An 18,089-nucleotide genomic window follows, 5' to 3' on the forward strand; every position below is an offset into this window, starting at 1 on the left:
TTGGACTTAACTGCCTCTGTAAACACCCTGTCTCCAAATAAGGCCACAGTTGGATGCACCGGGAGTAAGGACTTCCACAGATCTTTTGGGAGGGGATACAATTCAGTCCAAAGCAGGGGCTGTGTTGAAAAATAAGTGATATTGAAAAGACCCTGTAATGACAGACCCATGAATTATGCATGCTAGTGGGTCATACCACCGAGGTTCTAGGATCAAGTTACAAATCTGCAAAGACACCGTAATAACACACAAAGAATTATGTCATGGAAAAGCGCATACTGTGATTTTACAGAGAAAAATGAAGAGTATAACCCAAATGAGCTTCCTAACCCAGATCACATTAAAATCATGACGTTTGATCATTTCCTGTGATCACTGATACAGAAAATCAAATACAAGTTAAACCAAAAAGAAATCCAGATTAATTTTTTTGCAGTAATTGTACAACAGAAGTTTATTATTGTGCTACTAAAAAATTATAGAACTTTTATAAGCACTGAGAACTCTTTCACATATTAAATACAAAGAACATGTATTTATTAAACTTTCACAAAATGAGATTCACACCGCTTCTTAGGAATACAAGCACTCACTGCATAAACAAGGCCACCTCGTCTTTGCTCATCACTACCAACAAAGGCCGATCTATTCTTTCGTGTTTTAACCAGAACATTCGAGGCCCAGCAGGCACTGCTTCAGTTCCTGACATGGTTTCTCAATGAACAGCGTCAGGGCTAGCCCAGTGACGAAGGTCAGCACACAGTGTCCGGAGAAAAGATAGAACTGGAAAGAAAGTGGGCAGGGGGAACACGGTTTTACTCTGGGATTCCCATTGTGTTCAGATCCAAAATGTACCATCCTAGCTCTACAAAATGTATCTGTAGGACAATCAGTGCTACATATTCAAAATAAAATAAAATAAAATAAAAAAATGTTACCCTGTGCTGAAGCCCTCTCTCTTCCTCCCACTAATAAAACAAAGAACAATGAGGCTCTTTTTTTTTTTTTTTTTTTTTTCTGAAATGGAGTCTTGCTCTGTTGCCCAGGCTGGAGTGCAATGACATGACCTCGGCTCACTGCAACCTTCGCCTCCCAGGTCCAAGCAATTCTCCTGCCTCAGCCTCCCGAGTAGCTGGGATTACAGGTGCACACCACCATGCCCAGCTATTTTTATATTTTTAGTAGACATGGCTTCACCATGTTGGCCAGGCTGGTCTCGAACTCTTGACCTCCTGATCTGTCCTCCTCGGCCTCCCAAAGTGCTGGGATTACAGGCATGAGCCACCGTGCCCAGCCCAATGAGGCTCTTAAAAAAAAAAAAAAAAAAAAAAAAAAAGTCTTTCATAAAAGCAAATAGGTTACCTCGTTGCTCAAGAAGAGAACACACTGTGGTATCATAACATACCATAACAGAGCTGGGAGCTGTGTGCTGACTCACCATGTTGGTATCAGTGTAGTGAATAAGCGTTTCCTGAAGGCCATTATAAAGGATGATCAGAATCGGATGCACCAGGTAGCAAGCGTAACTGATGCTGGCCAGGAAGCTCCAGACGTCCCAAGAAAGCACCCGGTTCACCAGACCTGTAGAGAACAAGCGCTGACACGTGAAGCCACAGCCTGTCTCTGGGATGGCGAAGACGCCCTGTCGTCCTGTCTTTTTTTTTTTTTTTTTTTTTTTTTTTTTTTTTTTTTTTTTTTTTTTATAAAGAAGAGGAAGAAAGAGAAAGAGGAAGAGGGAGAGAGGATGGGGGTATTGCTTTATTGCCCAGGCTAGAATGCAGTCTAAATATGGGTATGCCTACAATTGTCCTCAATAATGGTGACATGAAAGAAAATGAGGGAAGAGAATAACAAACAAGGAGCCAACCAAGATTTCATTTAAACCTCTAAATTGATATGATGTGGTACTGATGAGAGTGTATATTTTGTATATTTAAAGTGGAGAGTTCTATAAATGTTAATTACATTTACTTGTTCCAGATCTGAGTTCAAGACCTGAATATCGTTGTTAATTTTCTGTCTCATTGATCTGTCTAATATTAATGTTGAAGTCTCCCACTATTATTATGTGGGAGTCTAAGTCTCTTTATAAGTCCTGTATGTCTAGGTATTCCTGTATTGGGTGCGTATATATTTAGGATCTTTAGCTCTTCTTGTTGTTGCATTGATCCTTTTATCATTATGTAATGTCCTTCTTTGCTTCTTTTGATCTTTGTTGCTTAATTGTAACTTCTATTTTTTATTTATTTATTTTAGCTCTCTGTTTGGTTGGTAAATCTTTCTCCATCCCTTGTTTAGAGTCTTTGTGTATCCTTGAATGTGAGATGGATCTGGATGCAGCATACTGATGGGTTTTAGTTTTTTATTCAAATTGCCTGTCTTTGGATTGGGGGATTTAGTCAATTTAAATTTGGAATTAATAATAATATATGTGAGTTTAATACTGTCATTAGCTGGCTATTTTGTCCATTAGTTGATATAAATTCTTCATTATATTGATGCTCTTTTTGATAATTTTTTTAGAAAGGCTGATACTGTTTGTTCCTTTCATATGTGTAGTGGTTCTTTCAGAAGCTCTTGCAAAGCAGGCCTGGTGGTGATGAAATCTCTGAGTGCTTGCTTATTCACAAAAAACTTTATTTTTCCTTCGCATGTGAAGCTTAGCTTGGCTGGATGTGATATTCTGGGTTGAAAGTTCTTTTCTTTAAGGATGTTGAATATTGGCCCCCACTCTCTTCTGGCTTGTAGGGTTTCCGCCGAGAGATCTGCTGTGAGTCTGATAGGCTTCCCTTTGTGGGTAACCTGACCTTTCTCTCTGGCTGCCCTTAGTATTTTCTCCTTTATTTCAACCCTGGTGAATCTGACGATTATGTGCCTTGGAGTTGCTCTTCTTAAGGAATATCTCTGTGGTATTCTCTGTATTACCTGGAGTTGAATATTATCCTGCCTTACTAGGCTGGGAAAATTCTCCTGAATAATGTCCTGAAGCGTATTTTCCAGCTTGGATTCATTCTCTTCGTCACATTCAGGTACACCTATCAAGCGTAGATTAGGTCTTTTCACATAGTCCCATATTTCTTGGAGACTTTGCTCGTTCCTTTTTATCCTTTTTTCTCTCGTCTTGTCTTCTTGTTTTATTTCAATGAGTTGATCTTCGACCTCTGATATCCTTTCTTCTGCTTGATCAATTCGGCTGTTAAAACTTGTGCATACTTCACGTAGTTCTCGTATTGTGTTTTTCAGCTCCATCAATTCACTTATTTTCCTCTCTAAATTTTGTATTCTTGTTGACATTTCGTCAAACCTTTTTTCAAAGTTCTTAGTTTCTTTAGATTGTGTTATAACAAGTTCTTTTAATTGACTGAAGTTTCTTATTATCCACGTTTTGAAGCCTGCTTCTGTAATTGGAACCCACTCGTTCTCCATCAAGCCTTGTTTCGTTGCTGATGAGGAATTGGGATCCCCTGCTGAGGAAGAGGCGTTCTGATCTTGGGTATTCTCAGCCTTTTTTGACCGTTTTCTTCCCTTCATTGTAGATTCATCCATCTGTAGTCTTTATAATCACCGTCTTTGTAATTGGTTTTCTGAGTGGACGTCCGACTTACTGATTCTCAGCGCCGAAATCTGAGCAACCCACTGCACCGACCAAATCAGCGGCGTTAAGATTGATGGTGCTTTTCCAACTCTGCACCGAGAACCGACGCTCCGAGGCGCCGGCAAAACCGCCTCGCCGGTCACAAGAGTCGCGCTGGCGACCCGTGGGGCTCCTCCGCTGGGAATCTCCTGGTGCGTAAGCAACAAGAATTCATGTGAAGGTGTGGCGTCCTCTCCTTCTTTGCGCTTTCAGTGGGAGCTACAATCCCGAGCTGCTAGTTATCAGCCATCTTGGATCTCTCTCTCGCCCTGTCGTCCTGTCAATGCTCCTGTCGGATTCTGCGCCTAAGTCTGTAAACTTTTCCTAAGAAAGTCTTTATGCATTGTAATTTTAAGACAAGGTACCGAACCAAAAACCACCTTTCTGTTGCAAGAATTATGATAACATAAGAGAGATGTATGGTTTCAGCGCTTGAGCATTAAACATTCCATGTATAAAACAAGGTAGAAAGTCCTCATACTCACCTGGGTTCTGGATCAAGATGGATGAAGATGCAGCCACAGGAGGCAACGGGCCTGGGCATTTAACATGCCAGGCCTCAAACCTTCGTCTGCCAGTGAGAGGCTTGCATTTGATCACCCTTTAGGTGACTTTCAGGAAAAAGATTCTGTAATTTGGTGTTTATTCTAGAACTGTATTGTCCCAAACAATAGCCCCTAGCCATATGTGGCTATTTAACTGAATTAAAATTAAATACAATGAAAACTTTCTTTCGGAATAGGACCTTACTGCTATCTCTAGTGAGTTGCGGGTGATCCTTCAAAAGATTATGTCCACCCAGAACCTCAGAATGTAACCTTATGTGGAATAAGGTTCTTTGCAGGTGTTATTAAGAGGAGGAACTAGAAATGAGACCATCCTGGATTAGGGTGGACCCTGAAGCCAGTGACAAAATCCTTACAAGAGACAGAAAAGGAGACAGAAACACAGAGGAGAGACACAAGGATGAGAACCATGTGCTGACAAAGACAGGGACTGGAGGGACGCCCGCGAGCCAAAGAGTGCCACAGCTTGCCAGCAGCCACCGGAGGTTGGGAGAGGCGACGGGACAGCTTCTCCCTCAGAAAATCCAGAGGGACCGACCCCACTGACACTTTGATTTTGACCATCTCGCCTCCAGAACTGCAAGAGAATACAATTTCTGTTGCTTTAAGCCACAGAAATAAAATATCACTTCTGTTTCTCCTTTGCACAAGCCTCATTTAAAGTGCTCAGTAGGCCGGGCGCGGTGGCTCAAGCCTGTAATCCCAGCACTTTGGGAGGCCGAGGCGAGTGGATCACGAGGTCAAGAGATCGAGACCATCCTGGTCAACATGGTGAAACCCCGTCTCTACTAAAAATACAAAAAATTAGCTGGGCATGGTGGCAGGTGCCTGTAATCCTAGCTACTCAGGAGGCTGAGACAGGAGAATTGCTTGAACCCAGGAGGCGGAGGTTGTGGTGAGCTGAGATCGCGCCATTGCACTCCAGCCTGGGTAACAAGAGCAAAACTCCGTCTCAAAAAATAATAATAATAAAATAAAATAAAGTGCTCAGTAGTGCATCACAATTTGCTCAGGATAAATCTCTGGAGCCATCCCAGACTCCTTTCATCCTGGACTCCATAGAGCGCTTCCAAAAATGTATCTCAAATCGGACCACTGTTAGCCACCTACATGGCTAACACCCCCGTGAATCTCCCATCACCTCCTGTGTGGGCCTCCGTGGTAGCTCCCCAGTGGATCTGCCGATCTCTGCTCCTGTTCTTGCCACCCTATAGTCCCCATCCACATCCAGAGTAATCTTTTAAAATCACGTATCAGGGAGAAGTGGGGAAGGGGAGATATTGATCAAAGGGTACGAAGTTTCAGTTAAACTGACGGAGTTTTAGTGATCTATTTGTACTCCATAGTGACCACAGTTAATAACAATGTACTGGATATTTTTAAATGGCTAAAAGTATAGATTCTTAACATTCTCACCACAAAAAAAGAGATAACTTGGTGAAGTAATGCATATGTTAATTAACTTGATTTCATCTTTCTATCTACTATGTATACATATATCAAAATATCACGTTGTACCCCATAAATACATATAGGTTTTGTTTTGGTTTGGGTTGGGTTTTTTTGAGACAGAGTTCCACTCTGTCACCCAGGCTACAGTGCAATGGCAGTCTCCACTCACTGCAACCTCCGCCTTCGGGTTCAAGTGATTCTCCTGCCTCAGCCTCCTGGAATTACAGGTGCGTGCCACCACACCAGGCTAATTTTTGTATTTTTAGTAGAGACGGGTTTCATTGTGATGACCAGGCTGATCTTGAACTCCTGACCTCATGATCCACCTGCCTCGGCCTCCCAAAGTGCTGGGATTATAGGCGTGAGCCACCACACTCGGCCCATACATATAGTTATTATTTGTCAATTTGAAAATAAATTTTACAACAAATCATGGGCTGTGATCTGAATGTTTACATTCCCTCAAAATGCATAAGCTGAGATCCAAATTTCCAAGTTGACAGTATTAAGAGGTGGAGTCTTTGGAGAGGCAATTATTTAATGAGGGGTGGGCCTTCAGAAATGGGATTAGTGCCCTTATAAAAGCGACCCCAGAGAGATAGCTCTACCCTTCTACCATGTGAGGACACATCTAGAAAGTTCCACCTAGAAGCCAGAAAGCAGGCCTTCACCAAACACTAAATCTGCTGATGCCTTGATCTTAGACCTCCCAGCCTTCAGAACTGTGAAATAGAAATCTGTTGTTTTTAAGCCACCTCACTTACGGGGTTTTTGTTATAGCAGCTGAAATGGACTAAGACTTCATGTGACGTGGCGTTTAAAAGAAAATCCAAGCCCTTCCCATGACCTTGAAAGCTCTGCCTAACCTGGGACCTACCTTCCCCTCTGACTTCCCTTCCCAGCCCGCCCTCCCCTGGACCCTCGTTCCTATCTCACTGATCACTGTGCTCTTCCTCCAAGCCACGCAGCTCATTTCAGTCTAGAGAACTCTGCCTTCGCATTCCGTCTGCCCAGAATTATTTTGTACCACATCTTTGCAAATGTAACCCTATTCCAGTTACCCACTAATCTCTGCTTTATTTTTATTCACTGTGTGTAAACTTCCCTCGACCCCACTGTAATCTCTCACAAGGGAGGGATTTTTCTTTTCTATTCCTATATCCCCAGATTCTAGAACAGTACCTGGCATAGAATAAGCATTCAATAAGTGGTTTATGTAATTGAGTGAATAAACATAGATGGACTTATAGACAAAAGACGCCTTTTCCCCAAGTGAAGTCTATAAAAGGTGAACCACAGTTTCACCGTGGAACAAAATAATGGTAGAGAAATGAAGTCAGCAAAGAGCCCGTGCTCACGCAGATAAGCCAAACACAAAAGAACATGCCCTAAAGCAAACAATACCATGTTCACATCATGAGCCACAACTGATTCCAGCAACCATTCATCATTTCATGTTCATGTTGTTAATGCAGATTTTATTGGTTTTATAGTTTTATGATTACTTCATAAATCTGCTGTGGCCTTCTGAATGCATGTGCTATAAACATAAAATTTCGTATCTTGGTTTATGTTTGTTCATGTTTAGACAAAATTAGAACAAAAATAAGAGCATATAGTCAGGGTAACTTACTCTATGTTCCTAGGGGAAAAAATGTATTGAAAAAATAAGAATACAAATAATTTCGGTCAACACCAAGAATCTAAAATTCTTATTTATCACATAATACTTAAGTTTGAGGACAAAAACTGTAGGTGACAGAGCACCACTGAAGGGTTTTAGCTGAAGGAGTAATGTGCTCAGATGACTCTGGCAGCTCAGCAGCGGGCAGCTTGGAGCATAACATGGCCAGCATGGTCTACATTGCTATCAAGCAAAGATGTTAATAAAGATTCACGGAATCATCAAGATCCCTTCTAGTCCTGAGAGTCTCAACTGAACATTTCTTCTTATTCAGACTTTTTTTTTTTCTTTTTCTTTTTCTTTTTTTTTTTTTTTTTTTGAGACACAGTTTTGCTCTTGTTACCCAGGCTGCAGTGCAATGGCACCATCTCGGCTCACCGCAACCTCCGCCTCCTGGGTTCCGGCAATTCTGCCTCAGCCTCCTGAGTAGCTGGGATTACAGGCATGCGCCACCATGCCCAGCTAATTTTTTTTTGTATTTTAGTAGAGACGGGGTTTTACCATGTTGACCAGGATGGTCTCGATCTCTTGACCTCATGATCCACCCGCCTCGGCCTCCCAAAGTGCTGGGATTACAGGCTTGAGCCACCGCACCCGGCCCAGACATTTTTTTTTTTCTAAAAGTCATCAGCTAGACACTTTTTTTTTGTTGAGACAGGGTCTCACTCTGTTGCCCAGGCTGGAGTTCAGTGGTGCAATCTCAGCTCACTGCAACCTCTGCCTCCCGAGTTCAAGCAATTCTTCTGCCTCAGCCTCCCAAGGAGCTGAGATCACAATTGTGCACCACCATGCCTGGCTAATTTTTGTGTTTTTAGTAGAGACAGGGTTTTGCCTTGTTGCCAAGGCTGGTCTTGAACTCCTGGGCTCAAACGATGCACCTGCCTCGGCCTCTCAAAGTACTGGGATTACAGGTGTGAGCTGGGTAGACACATACATTCCACAAATTTATTTAAGCTATCACCTCAGACATTCACCTAGTCATCAATCTTGGTATCTTATAAATGGTTTTGGAGACACAAACCTAGGATATCATCTGCCCCCGCACTTGTGGATTGGCTAATGGCAACACACCTTTGAATGATAAATTGCTCAAGAATAAGTAAAGCGGCTTGCTCATCACCTGGGTGACGAGATAGCACCCTCGCACAGACTCATGATGGAGGGCATCTACTCATTCCATTATAATAATAATGCTGCAAATTAGTTTAATCTTCTAACTTAACCTGAGTCATTCCTCTCTAATATCATTTATGTTAGCTAGTTATTCTTGATGAACAGCAGCACCCCTCACATTAGAGAAGAAGACTGTGATGTTCACTGCATTATAAATGGCCTGCGCCAGGCCCCAGGGAGTAGTTGTTTATGAGGCTCTGTGACAGCTCAGGGACACTGTCATGGGGTGAGGCTGCAAGCAGGGCTGCGGTCACGTAACCCAGAGTTTCCCATAAGTACAAATACATCAGTCAGAAAGAATGCAGTCCCTTCCCTCTTTAATATCTCTTTTCCATATAAGGGAAAGTTTTAACATTAAAATATGAAAGATCATTAAGGCTCATTTCTAAATTAAAATACCTGTAGAATTTCGGAACAATTTTCATTAACATCTGGGAGAAGTGCTGTCACGCAGGAATGAAGGACCCTGGTTTTGGACTTCGTGCTGGGACCTGATTCATTTTCTAGTTCAACCTCCCACCAGCTGTGGGACCTCCGCTGTGTCGCTTTCTTTCCAGACGTGGTGGTTCTCATTGCTAATTATAGGTCTTCCTCCCAGGGGTGTGGTCGGTGCTACTGGGGATCCTGTGGGTGATGTTTCCCACAAGGTCTGGCATCCAGCATGTGCTCAATCCAGAGGAATTGTTCATCACCCCATTGTTTTTCTCTTTAAGTCATTATTTCCCACCACCTTTGCTGAAGCTGAGGGGCATGGGTTCACAGGCTTGGTTTAAACGCCTCCTGGTGGGTTATTTCCCTAGTGTCTGAAGCAGGCATCCCTCCCCCTGGATCCGCTGCTCCTATGTCAGGACTTTGGGTAGCTTGAGGCCGGAACCTCTGCCGGGAGCTTCCTGCCGGCCTTGTTCTCTTATTTGCTGACACCCAAGCACACAAGTCCTACCTCTCGCCAAATAGAGAAGTCAGAGAAGAAAGCATCAGAAGGCTTGGATAGACCTTTCTAACCTGGAGAAGATTCTTTTCCATTGAAGCCTTTTATCTGCATGGCTCTCAGCATGTTGAAAGCCAACTAAGTTATCCAAGGGGATCATGGCAACCATTTAGTCCATACCTTCAGATGGGGAAACCAAGGCTCAAGGCGCTGTCCCTAGAAGTCTGGCTCCCAAGCACTGATTTTTTTTTTTCCTCCTGACATTGCTCTGCCTTCATTGGAAAGGCTGCATGTTTTTCTTTCAGAACCTGCACTTGTGTATAAATCCATGTAAAAATCGTATACACAAATCCTTTGTATTTTCCAAGGTTAGAGGGAAATCGATATTTTTAAATCAACATCAGTCATTCATCAACCACTCCAGAAAACAAAAGTCCCTCTGGTACACTCCTTATGTATTAAATTTGTCACCTTTAATGGCACAGGGTGTGAACCCGACAGCAAAGCCCAGAGCTGCTCCGTACCTCCGTATCCTCCCTGGCACGCAAAAAGGACCCAGCCCACAGCCGCCGCCCACAGGGTCCGGTGGAGGGCTTGGTAGACAGCTGCAGCCACTGAAGGAGAAGCAGAGGCGTCGTCCACCACATAGGCCAGAGCAGCCACGGCAAACAGGGCGGTGAGGGAGCAGCTCCACCCCAGCAGGACCTGTACCTGCAGGGACAGGAGAGGCGGGGCCCAGCCCTTTTTAGCCACTGTATAATTCCCGCCTCTTACCCAAACTACTTTTTTGGTGTTATCACTGTCACTTAGGTCTTTATTTGTAAACCTCAGTCACTGCATAGATCTGACTAAAACAGAAGGTTGTAATTTAAAAGGGGCAGCCAGGAGATCTTTGTGGTGACAGAGTTCTGTACCTCGATCGTGAAGATGGTTACACACATTTGCACATGGAACAAAATGACCCACAACCGTAGACAGACATGCGTGAATGGGTATGTGTAGAGTTGGTGGATCTGAGGTCTATTGTGCCAATTTCCATTTTCTGGCTGTGGTCAGGTCCCACCGTTGCCTGTTGGGGAGCCGGAGTCCACAGCTCCTCTCTGTACTAGTCCTGCAACTTTCGGGGAATCTATAATCATTTCAAAATGAAAGTGAAAAGAAAATCAATAAGTCATCTCCTAACCCACTCCTAATCTCCCATTTCATCAGACTAGTCAAGTGGAAGGAATGGGAGGACGAAAAATCTTCAGCTCCAGAACAGCCCTGTGAGTTCAATCCTCACATATGACTCAGTTCGCGATCTTGGGCCTTGCATTAGCGTACTTGACCTTTTTTGACCTAGACCTGTCTTCCGAGGATCTCTCTTGCTTCTCCGTGCTGTTCTCAAGCTGCTGAGATGATGTCTACACTGCACTGAACCAACATCGGATCAGTCCACCGTCTTGTCTCTGAGACCTGCTTAGGTCTCAGGTTCCTGGCTGCGGGAGAGGAAAAGGGCGCTCTGCTCTTTTAGCCTGGGATCTCCCTCACTCCTTTGCTAGTTCCCTGGCCCACATGGGCCTGCAGTCTCTCAAAATGCATCTTGAGTATCACGTTCTCTTTCTGTCCTTGCCTGCCTATCTTTATTACGGTGTAGCTGCCTTATCTCGCTCCTGCCATGTGGCGTATGGCCAGCTTCCTCCAGCTGAGACCTTGTGTCCTTATTGTCCAGCTTCTGAAGCTTTGAGTTTGGTCTACCCAACCGTTCGATGTTTGTTTCTCCAGGTCAACTTGGCTTGTGTTCCAGCTCCAAGCTTCCTGGTCCTGACCCTGGCCCTTGAAGTGATTCCCAAATGCTCCCTCTTCATGTTAAGTTTTCCCCTTTGCTGACACCCATTTCCTCCCTGGGCCCCACGTAACCTGGATTATGTTGAAGAATCTCTTTAATGGCACTCTTATAATCTACAACTGAATCCCAGGAAAATATCCTAACTCCAACCTACAGAAAAAGTCACATGGCTTCTCTATACTCATTCCTTTCAGTAAAATCTTCTCTCTCCTTCCTGCCATGGGCAACACAAGATTTTCCAAGGCCCAGGCCTCTTCTCTGGAACATCTAAGTAAGGTACCCCCAAAGTCTAGGCAAACTAAGGTAGGACCTAGCAGAGGGGTTTACAGCAGGAGTTATATCCTAATTTCTGTCCTTTCTTCCACTGAGAAGAAAATTCTCTTTCATTCATTCGTTCACGTGTTGAGTACCTTCAGTGAGTCAGGATTTCAGAACCAGATGCTGGCGATTCAGAGGTGAGATAAGTAGTGCCCTCCAGGAGCTCACAGTCTACGGGGTGAATAAATGCTTTATCATGCAGTACAAACCAGGGCCCAGGAATGCACAGTGCACAGAGGAACCCAAAAGACGGATACAGCCTGGTCTGGAGGGATAAGGGAAGACTTCATGGAGGTGAAAACTCCAGGTGAGCCTTCTAGGCCAACACGAGTTAAGTCAGATGAAAGGATGGAGTGAGTGGGGGAGGGGAAGAGGCAGATTCTAGGCAGAGAAGGAAGCATGAGCAACTGCAGATGCCGGGAAGAGCGGGCGTGTGGCGGTGGTGGCGGCCAAAGGCGCTGTGAGCAGGCTGGTGTCACTGATGCGCAAAGTGCAAGAGCAGTGAGAGAGATGACCCTGGAGAGACAGGCCGAGCGATGTCATGGGGACTCTGAAGTCCTCGTTGAACAGGTCAAGCCTTATCATGGATGTCAAAGGTAGCCAGTGAAAGGTTTTTCACAGTTCAAGGGCACAGCCAAAGTGGTGTTTTAAATAGATCATCCCAAGAGTAGATTTGAGATCAGGAAGACTGGAGGCAAGGAAATAAGTGACAACATCCAGGCGAGAGATGAGAAGAGCTTTAAGGTCAGTTCAGAAGGCCGAGAGGGGATGGCAGGAGAAGCACTCGGCAGGGCGTGGGGGATGATTGGCGTGGGGGATGATTGGCGTGGGGGATGACTGGCGTGGGGGATGACTGGCGTGGGGGATGACTGGCGTGGGGGATGATTGGCGTGGGGGATGATTGGCATGGGGGATGATTGGCATGGGGGATGATTGGAGTGGGGGATGATTGGCATGGGGGATGATTTAGCATGGGGGATGACTGGCATGGGGGATGACTGGTGTGGGGGATGATTGGCGTGGGAGATGATTGGCATAGGGGATAATTTAGCATGGGGGATGACTGGCGTGGGGGATGATTGGCATGGGGGATGATTGGCATGGGGGATGATTTAGCATGGGGGATGACTGGCGTGGGGGATGATTGGCGTGGGGGATGATTTAGCATGGGGGATGACTGGCGTGGGGGATGATTGGCATAGGGGATGATTGGCGTAGGGGATGACTGGCATGGGGGATGATTTAGCATGGGGGATGACTGGCGTGGGGGATGATTGGCATGGGGGATGATTTAGCATGGGGGATGATTGGCATGGGGGATGATTTAGCATGGGGGATGACTGGCATGGGGGATGATTGGCATGGGGGATGATTTAGCATGGGGGATGACAGGCGTGGGGGATGATTGGCGTGGGAGATGATTTAGCATGCGGGATGATTGGCATGGGGGATGATTGGCTGAGAGCGATGATCAATGAGGAGGAGACATCCAAGATGAACCCAGGTTTCCCGCTTGAGTCTTGAGATTGGATGGGGCACCGGAATGATTGCCCACCACGGAGCAAGAGAAGAAAATGAGGGCTCAGGATACATCTGGAAAGCAAAGGAACAGCTTCCAAACATCTCATGTCCTGATTCCCAGACACAACGAAGAGTCTTGTGTGTAGAAACCATTGAGAGTGTGCTGTTAAAAATCCAACCCAACTCAGCACCCTCTTCCAGAAGAGAGTCTTGCCATTGTAATCTCACTGGGTACGTTGTCCCACACTGGTGGTTTCTTTGGGTCAGTGCCAAGGCTCCTGCAGGTGGGACCGCTCTGGGTTCCAAACCTGGACCATCATAATGGGAGCTCAGTGAAGAAAGCAGAGAACCAACCTCTGGCAGGAAATTAAAGGCCGCCTTACCTTTTTAAAAATAAATAAATAAATAAAGACGGGGGTTCTCACTATGTTGCCTGAGCTCGTCCTGAACTCCTCGACTCAAGGGATCCTCCTGCCTCAGCCTCCCAAAGTGCTGGGATTACAGGTGTTAGCCGCCGCACCTGGCCAATTCCTTCTTATTCTTTAGCATGGAGAGACATCAGTAACCCTCTACAGCACAAGACAGTACCCAGCAGGCTGACTCCTTCATTCGCAGCTTTGGAAGCGCCTGGCCAGGTGGGCCTGGCCAGGTGGGCCACACCAGTCCCAGCCAGACCCGTGCCCATAGGGTGAGGCACAGGAACTCATACCTTGGTTCTGAGAATGTTTTCCTGGTGGTTTTGGTGCATGTAAATGCTCAGAAAGAGGCCCACAAGGAATGGCCCAAATCGGCAGTAGGGCTTCGTGTAGTACTCTGAGAAATACAACACAGTCACCTCTTCACTGAAAAATACAAGGAAATGAGGCACAAGGTTACATTTGATCTGGACATGGCAAAGGGAATCTGAATCCCTGAGACGCCCATTGGGATAATCTGCAAGCCCAAAGGTACGTTTAGGACACACTTGTTCATTTCCTCAGTGATGGTGTGCAGTGACCTCATGGTCCCACCTCAGCCAAAGCTGGTTTGTTTAAGTTCCAAATGCCCTCAGATTCCTCCACCTCAGATCCCAAGGAAACACGATGAGTATATTCATTTTAAATAGCCGTTTCTGGTGGCCAATATGTCAGAATGCTCTAAAAATGTAGCACCCAGATGAAAACCCAAGGGTCCCAAGGACAGAGACTGTCCTGAGAGAGAAGTTATATGAGAGGTCCAGGCCAGGCCATTGAAAGGACACCAAAAAGTATTCTTTGAAGCTGTGGTTTTCAAAGTATGGTCCCTTGACATCAGCTGCATCAGACCAGGCATGGTGGCCCACACATGGCATCCCAGCACTTTAGGAAGCTGAGGGAAAAAACAATTAGCCAAGCCTGGTGGCACATGCCTACAGTCCCAGCTGCTCAGGAGGCTGAGACAGGAGTATCACTTGAGCTCAGGAGGTTGAAGCTGCAATGTGCCGTGGTCATGCCACTGCACTCCAGCCTGGGTGACCGAGCAAGACTCTGTTGCAATAGAATAAAAAAAACAAATAAAAAGCAAAAACACCTGCATCACCTGAGAACTTATTAGGAACCCAGATTCACACCCAGACCTACTGGTGATAGGCCCACCCGTCTGTGTGTTAAGAAGCCCCCCACGTGACCCTGATGCCCCTCAAAGTTGAGAAGCATTGCCTAAACAGTGCCCTTCACGGGAGATATCCAGGTTATACCCAAGCCCATGGAATCATCACCTCTGCACATGGGACCCAGGGACTAGGAATTTTTAAACTCTCCTGAGCTTCCCAACTGCAGCCTAGATTGAGAACCCCTGCTTTAAATGTATCCCCACTCCCTAGTGAAGCTGGATGCACTCTCAGCTCTGAGTCCCCTGGCTGCCCATGCAGGGACTGCTGGAGGAAGGAAAGGTTTTTGACGATGAGATGCATGGTTTTTCCACTGTGGCTGCACATTAGAACTCTGGGAGCTCTTACAAAAGTCAGCTGCCTGGGTCCCATGCCCAGAGATTCTGATTCAGTGGTTTGGAAGTGGGGCTGGAAGCATCAGAGGAGTTAGAAGCTCCCAGGTGATTGTAATATGTGGCCAGGGTTGAGAAGCGCTGGGCTAAACGTGAGTGGGCCTCCTCCTCCATCACCTGGCCATGCCATGATATGGGACGGGCAAGTTCCTGGTCAGGAAACATGGGATGCTGTCACTGATTCCTTCATTTTTCTCACATGCCACCCACTCACAGATTCACATGGGGCACTTACATGCCAGGAACTATTTTATTTTGGAAGGTTGGCAAAGGCTGCTCTGAGAAGGTGACATTTGCACAGACACCTGAATGATGTGAAGGGGAAAGCCCTGCTGAGATCTCAGAAATTTCACGGAAGAGTAACTCAGGCTAGATAGCAAGTGCTGAGGCCCCAGGTCAGGGAGGGTGGGGAAGGGGGTTTGGGCAGCATGCTTGGTGTGTTGAGATGAGTCGGTGTGGCTGGTCCAGCGTCAGCAGGTAGGAGGGTGACCGATGAGGCCACTGGAGGAATTTGAGCAGATGACTGACATGATCTGATTTTCATTTGTGTCACTCTGACTGTGGCATTGAGAAAAGATTAGCAGGTAACCATACCAGTTTTTCCTGTGTAATTGTCATACACGTCTCATGGGGGAGGCGAAATAGCACTGTGGATTGGCTCCTAGGTTCAAATCACACCTGTGCCACCCACTAGTTGTGTGACCTTGAAGAGGTAACCCCAGCTCCCTTAAGGCTCAGTCTCCCCATACAACGACCTAGCCACCAAGCAGCAATTTGCTGCGGGAGGAGAAACACAGTAGAGCCACAAGGGGGCGGTCCTTTCCTCCAAGAAGTTTCAATGGGCAACTTGAGTTCAGAGAGGACCCTCCAGTGCAGGTTAAAAGGTTCAGAAGTTTCGGCCGGGCGCGGTGGCTCAAGCCTGTAATCCCAGCACTTTGGGAGGCTGAGGCGGGTGGATCACGGGGTCAGGAGATCGAGACCATCCTGGTCAACATGGTGAAACCCCGTCTCTACTAAAAATACAAAACATTAGCTGGGCATGGTGGCGCGTGCCTGTCATCCCAGCTACTCAGGAGGCTGAGGCAGGAGAATTGCCTCAACCCAGGAGGCGGAGGTTGCGGTGAGCCGAGATTGCGCCATTGCACTCCAGCCTGGGTAACAAGATTGAAAGCAAGAAGGCAATCAGCTTTCCCATTCAGAGCGAACGTTTTGCACCCACTTTTTCTACAAGCCAAAGGGCACAGGGTGAACAGCCTGGCATTCAGCAGTCCTCCCTGAGAGGTCCTGGCCAGACAGGGGCAGGCTGGGGAACCGCGTTACCTAGATTCAGATGGAGCCACCACGGGAAGTTTATATGCCAGTGTGATCAGAGCAGTGGCTGTGAAAGATGCCAGGAACAGCGCAGCCCCAAGAAGGATGAGGATTTGTGTACTCCTGCAAAGAAGAGAGAACACGGAGAGGAGTACCCTTCAGTTTCTTGCCCAACACGTGCGCTTCCTATGGACATGAAAGGCTGGAAATTTTGACCTTCAGAGGAACTTCCTGCTGGCCCTGCTTTTGAGAGGCTAGTGAGGGGCAGGGAGAGCTGGGCTGGGCCTGGAGGACCTGAGGCAGCCTCGGTCTCGACCATCTATTAGCCGTGCCACACTGGGCAGAGCCTTGAACTTGAGTTTCCTGGTCTAGACAGGAAGAGTATTCGCCTGCTGGCCCTGAGGCTTACCCCAAGCAGCTCAAAAGGAGTCCATGCCTGGGAATGTCCCTTGTCACAAGCGGTGGTTGATTTGGCAGAGAGGACTGTCAGAGGCATGGTGGGACACAGGGTGGAACCACTCCAAGTGCAGGGGAGGGGGATCAAGCAGGAGGATGGTATGGTTTGGATCTTCGTCCCTGCCCAAATCTCCTGTGGAATCGTAATCCCCAGCGTTGGGAGTGGGGCCTGATAGGAGGTGACTGGAGCATGGGGGTGGATTTCCCCCTTGCTGTTCTCGTGGTGGTGAGTGAATTATCATGAGGTCTGGCTGTTTAAAAGTGTGTACCACCTCCCACTTCGCTGCCTTCCTCCTGCTCCTGCCATGCAGGACATGCCTGCTTCCCCTTCTGCCCTGACTGTAAGTTTCCTGAGGCCTCCCTGGAAGCAGAAGCCTGTACAGCCTGCAGAACCATGAGTCAATTAAACCTCTTTTCTTTGTAAATTACCCAGTCTCGGGTTGTTCTTTACAGCAGTGTGAAAACGGACTCATACAAAAGGGGAACCAGGCATGCCTTCATCTGGGGACCAGAGCCTGAGACAACTGTCTGTGTGCAGGTAGTTCCTGTGGGAGTAGGAATGAGGGATAGGGGAGCAGAACAGAGAGAAGCAGGGAAAACCAATACCAGGATGTGCCATCAAGGTGGCCAATGCTCAATTCTTCCAGAATGTTCCACAGGGCCTTATGAAATGTACCTCAAAATTGTCCTGCGAGATGAAATAGAGAAGCATTTTCCCACTGTCTTCTATCTCACATGGGTTAAGTGTGGTCCCTCCACACTTTGAGATTGTGCATGTGTAAGACTAAGACGTTCCCCGACGCCCAGAGTGAGGTGCTGTCTGGTTGTACCTGCTCAGAAGTGTGAGGGTTGGGATTAAGAGGTATCTACGGTGCTGTGGAAGAAATACAAAACACAAGGGCAAAACCACCCAGGCACAGCCTCACCTGGAAGATGCCGTTGACAATCCAATTCTGCTATTGGAAGTTGCCACAGCTCTTCGTGAGGAAGGGATGAGATAGATACTATTCAGTTATACTAGTCAGTTACTATGTACCATAGTGATACAGGGAGCACATGATTTTCAGCCAGAGTACCAATGTGAGTGTAATGTTTGGAAAGAAGGATGAACCCTAGCTCCATGGTGCTATGATTGATTAGTAATGTCTGCTATGAGTGTAGGCAGGGGGTTATGGTGATGATGCTGTGTGTATATTTAC

General features: G+C 46.5%; 1 protein-coding gene across 1 annotated transcript in view; it reads right to left on the minus strand.

The window, feature by feature from the left end:
• Positions 1-660: 660 nt before the first annotated feature.
• LOC101028049 (O-acyltransferase like protein) overlaps positions 661-18,089 on the minus strand; it is a 32,586-nt gene continuing 15,157 nt past the window's right edge. The window contains exons 6-10 of the mRNA XM_074384227.1: positions 16,444-16,557; positions 13,814-13,946; positions 9,962-10,148; positions 1,439-1,581; positions 661-783 (exon numbers count right to left, since the gene is read on the minus strand). Of these exons, the coding sequence (XP_074240328.1) occupies positions 661-783; positions 1,439-1,581; positions 9,962-10,148; positions 13,814-13,946; positions 16,444-16,557 (700 nt within the window). The remainder of the gene's footprint in view (positions 784-1,438; positions 1,582-9,961; positions 10,149-13,813; positions 13,947-16,443; positions 16,558-18,089) is intronic.

This window comes from Saimiri boliviensis, chromosome 13, assembly GCF_048565385.1.
Source record: "Saimiri boliviensis isolate mSaiBol1 chromosome 13, mSaiBol1.pri, whole genome shotgun sequence".
Taxonomy (NCBI): domain Eukaryota; kingdom Metazoa; phylum Chordata; class Mammalia; order Primates; family Cebidae; genus Saimiri; species Saimiri boliviensis.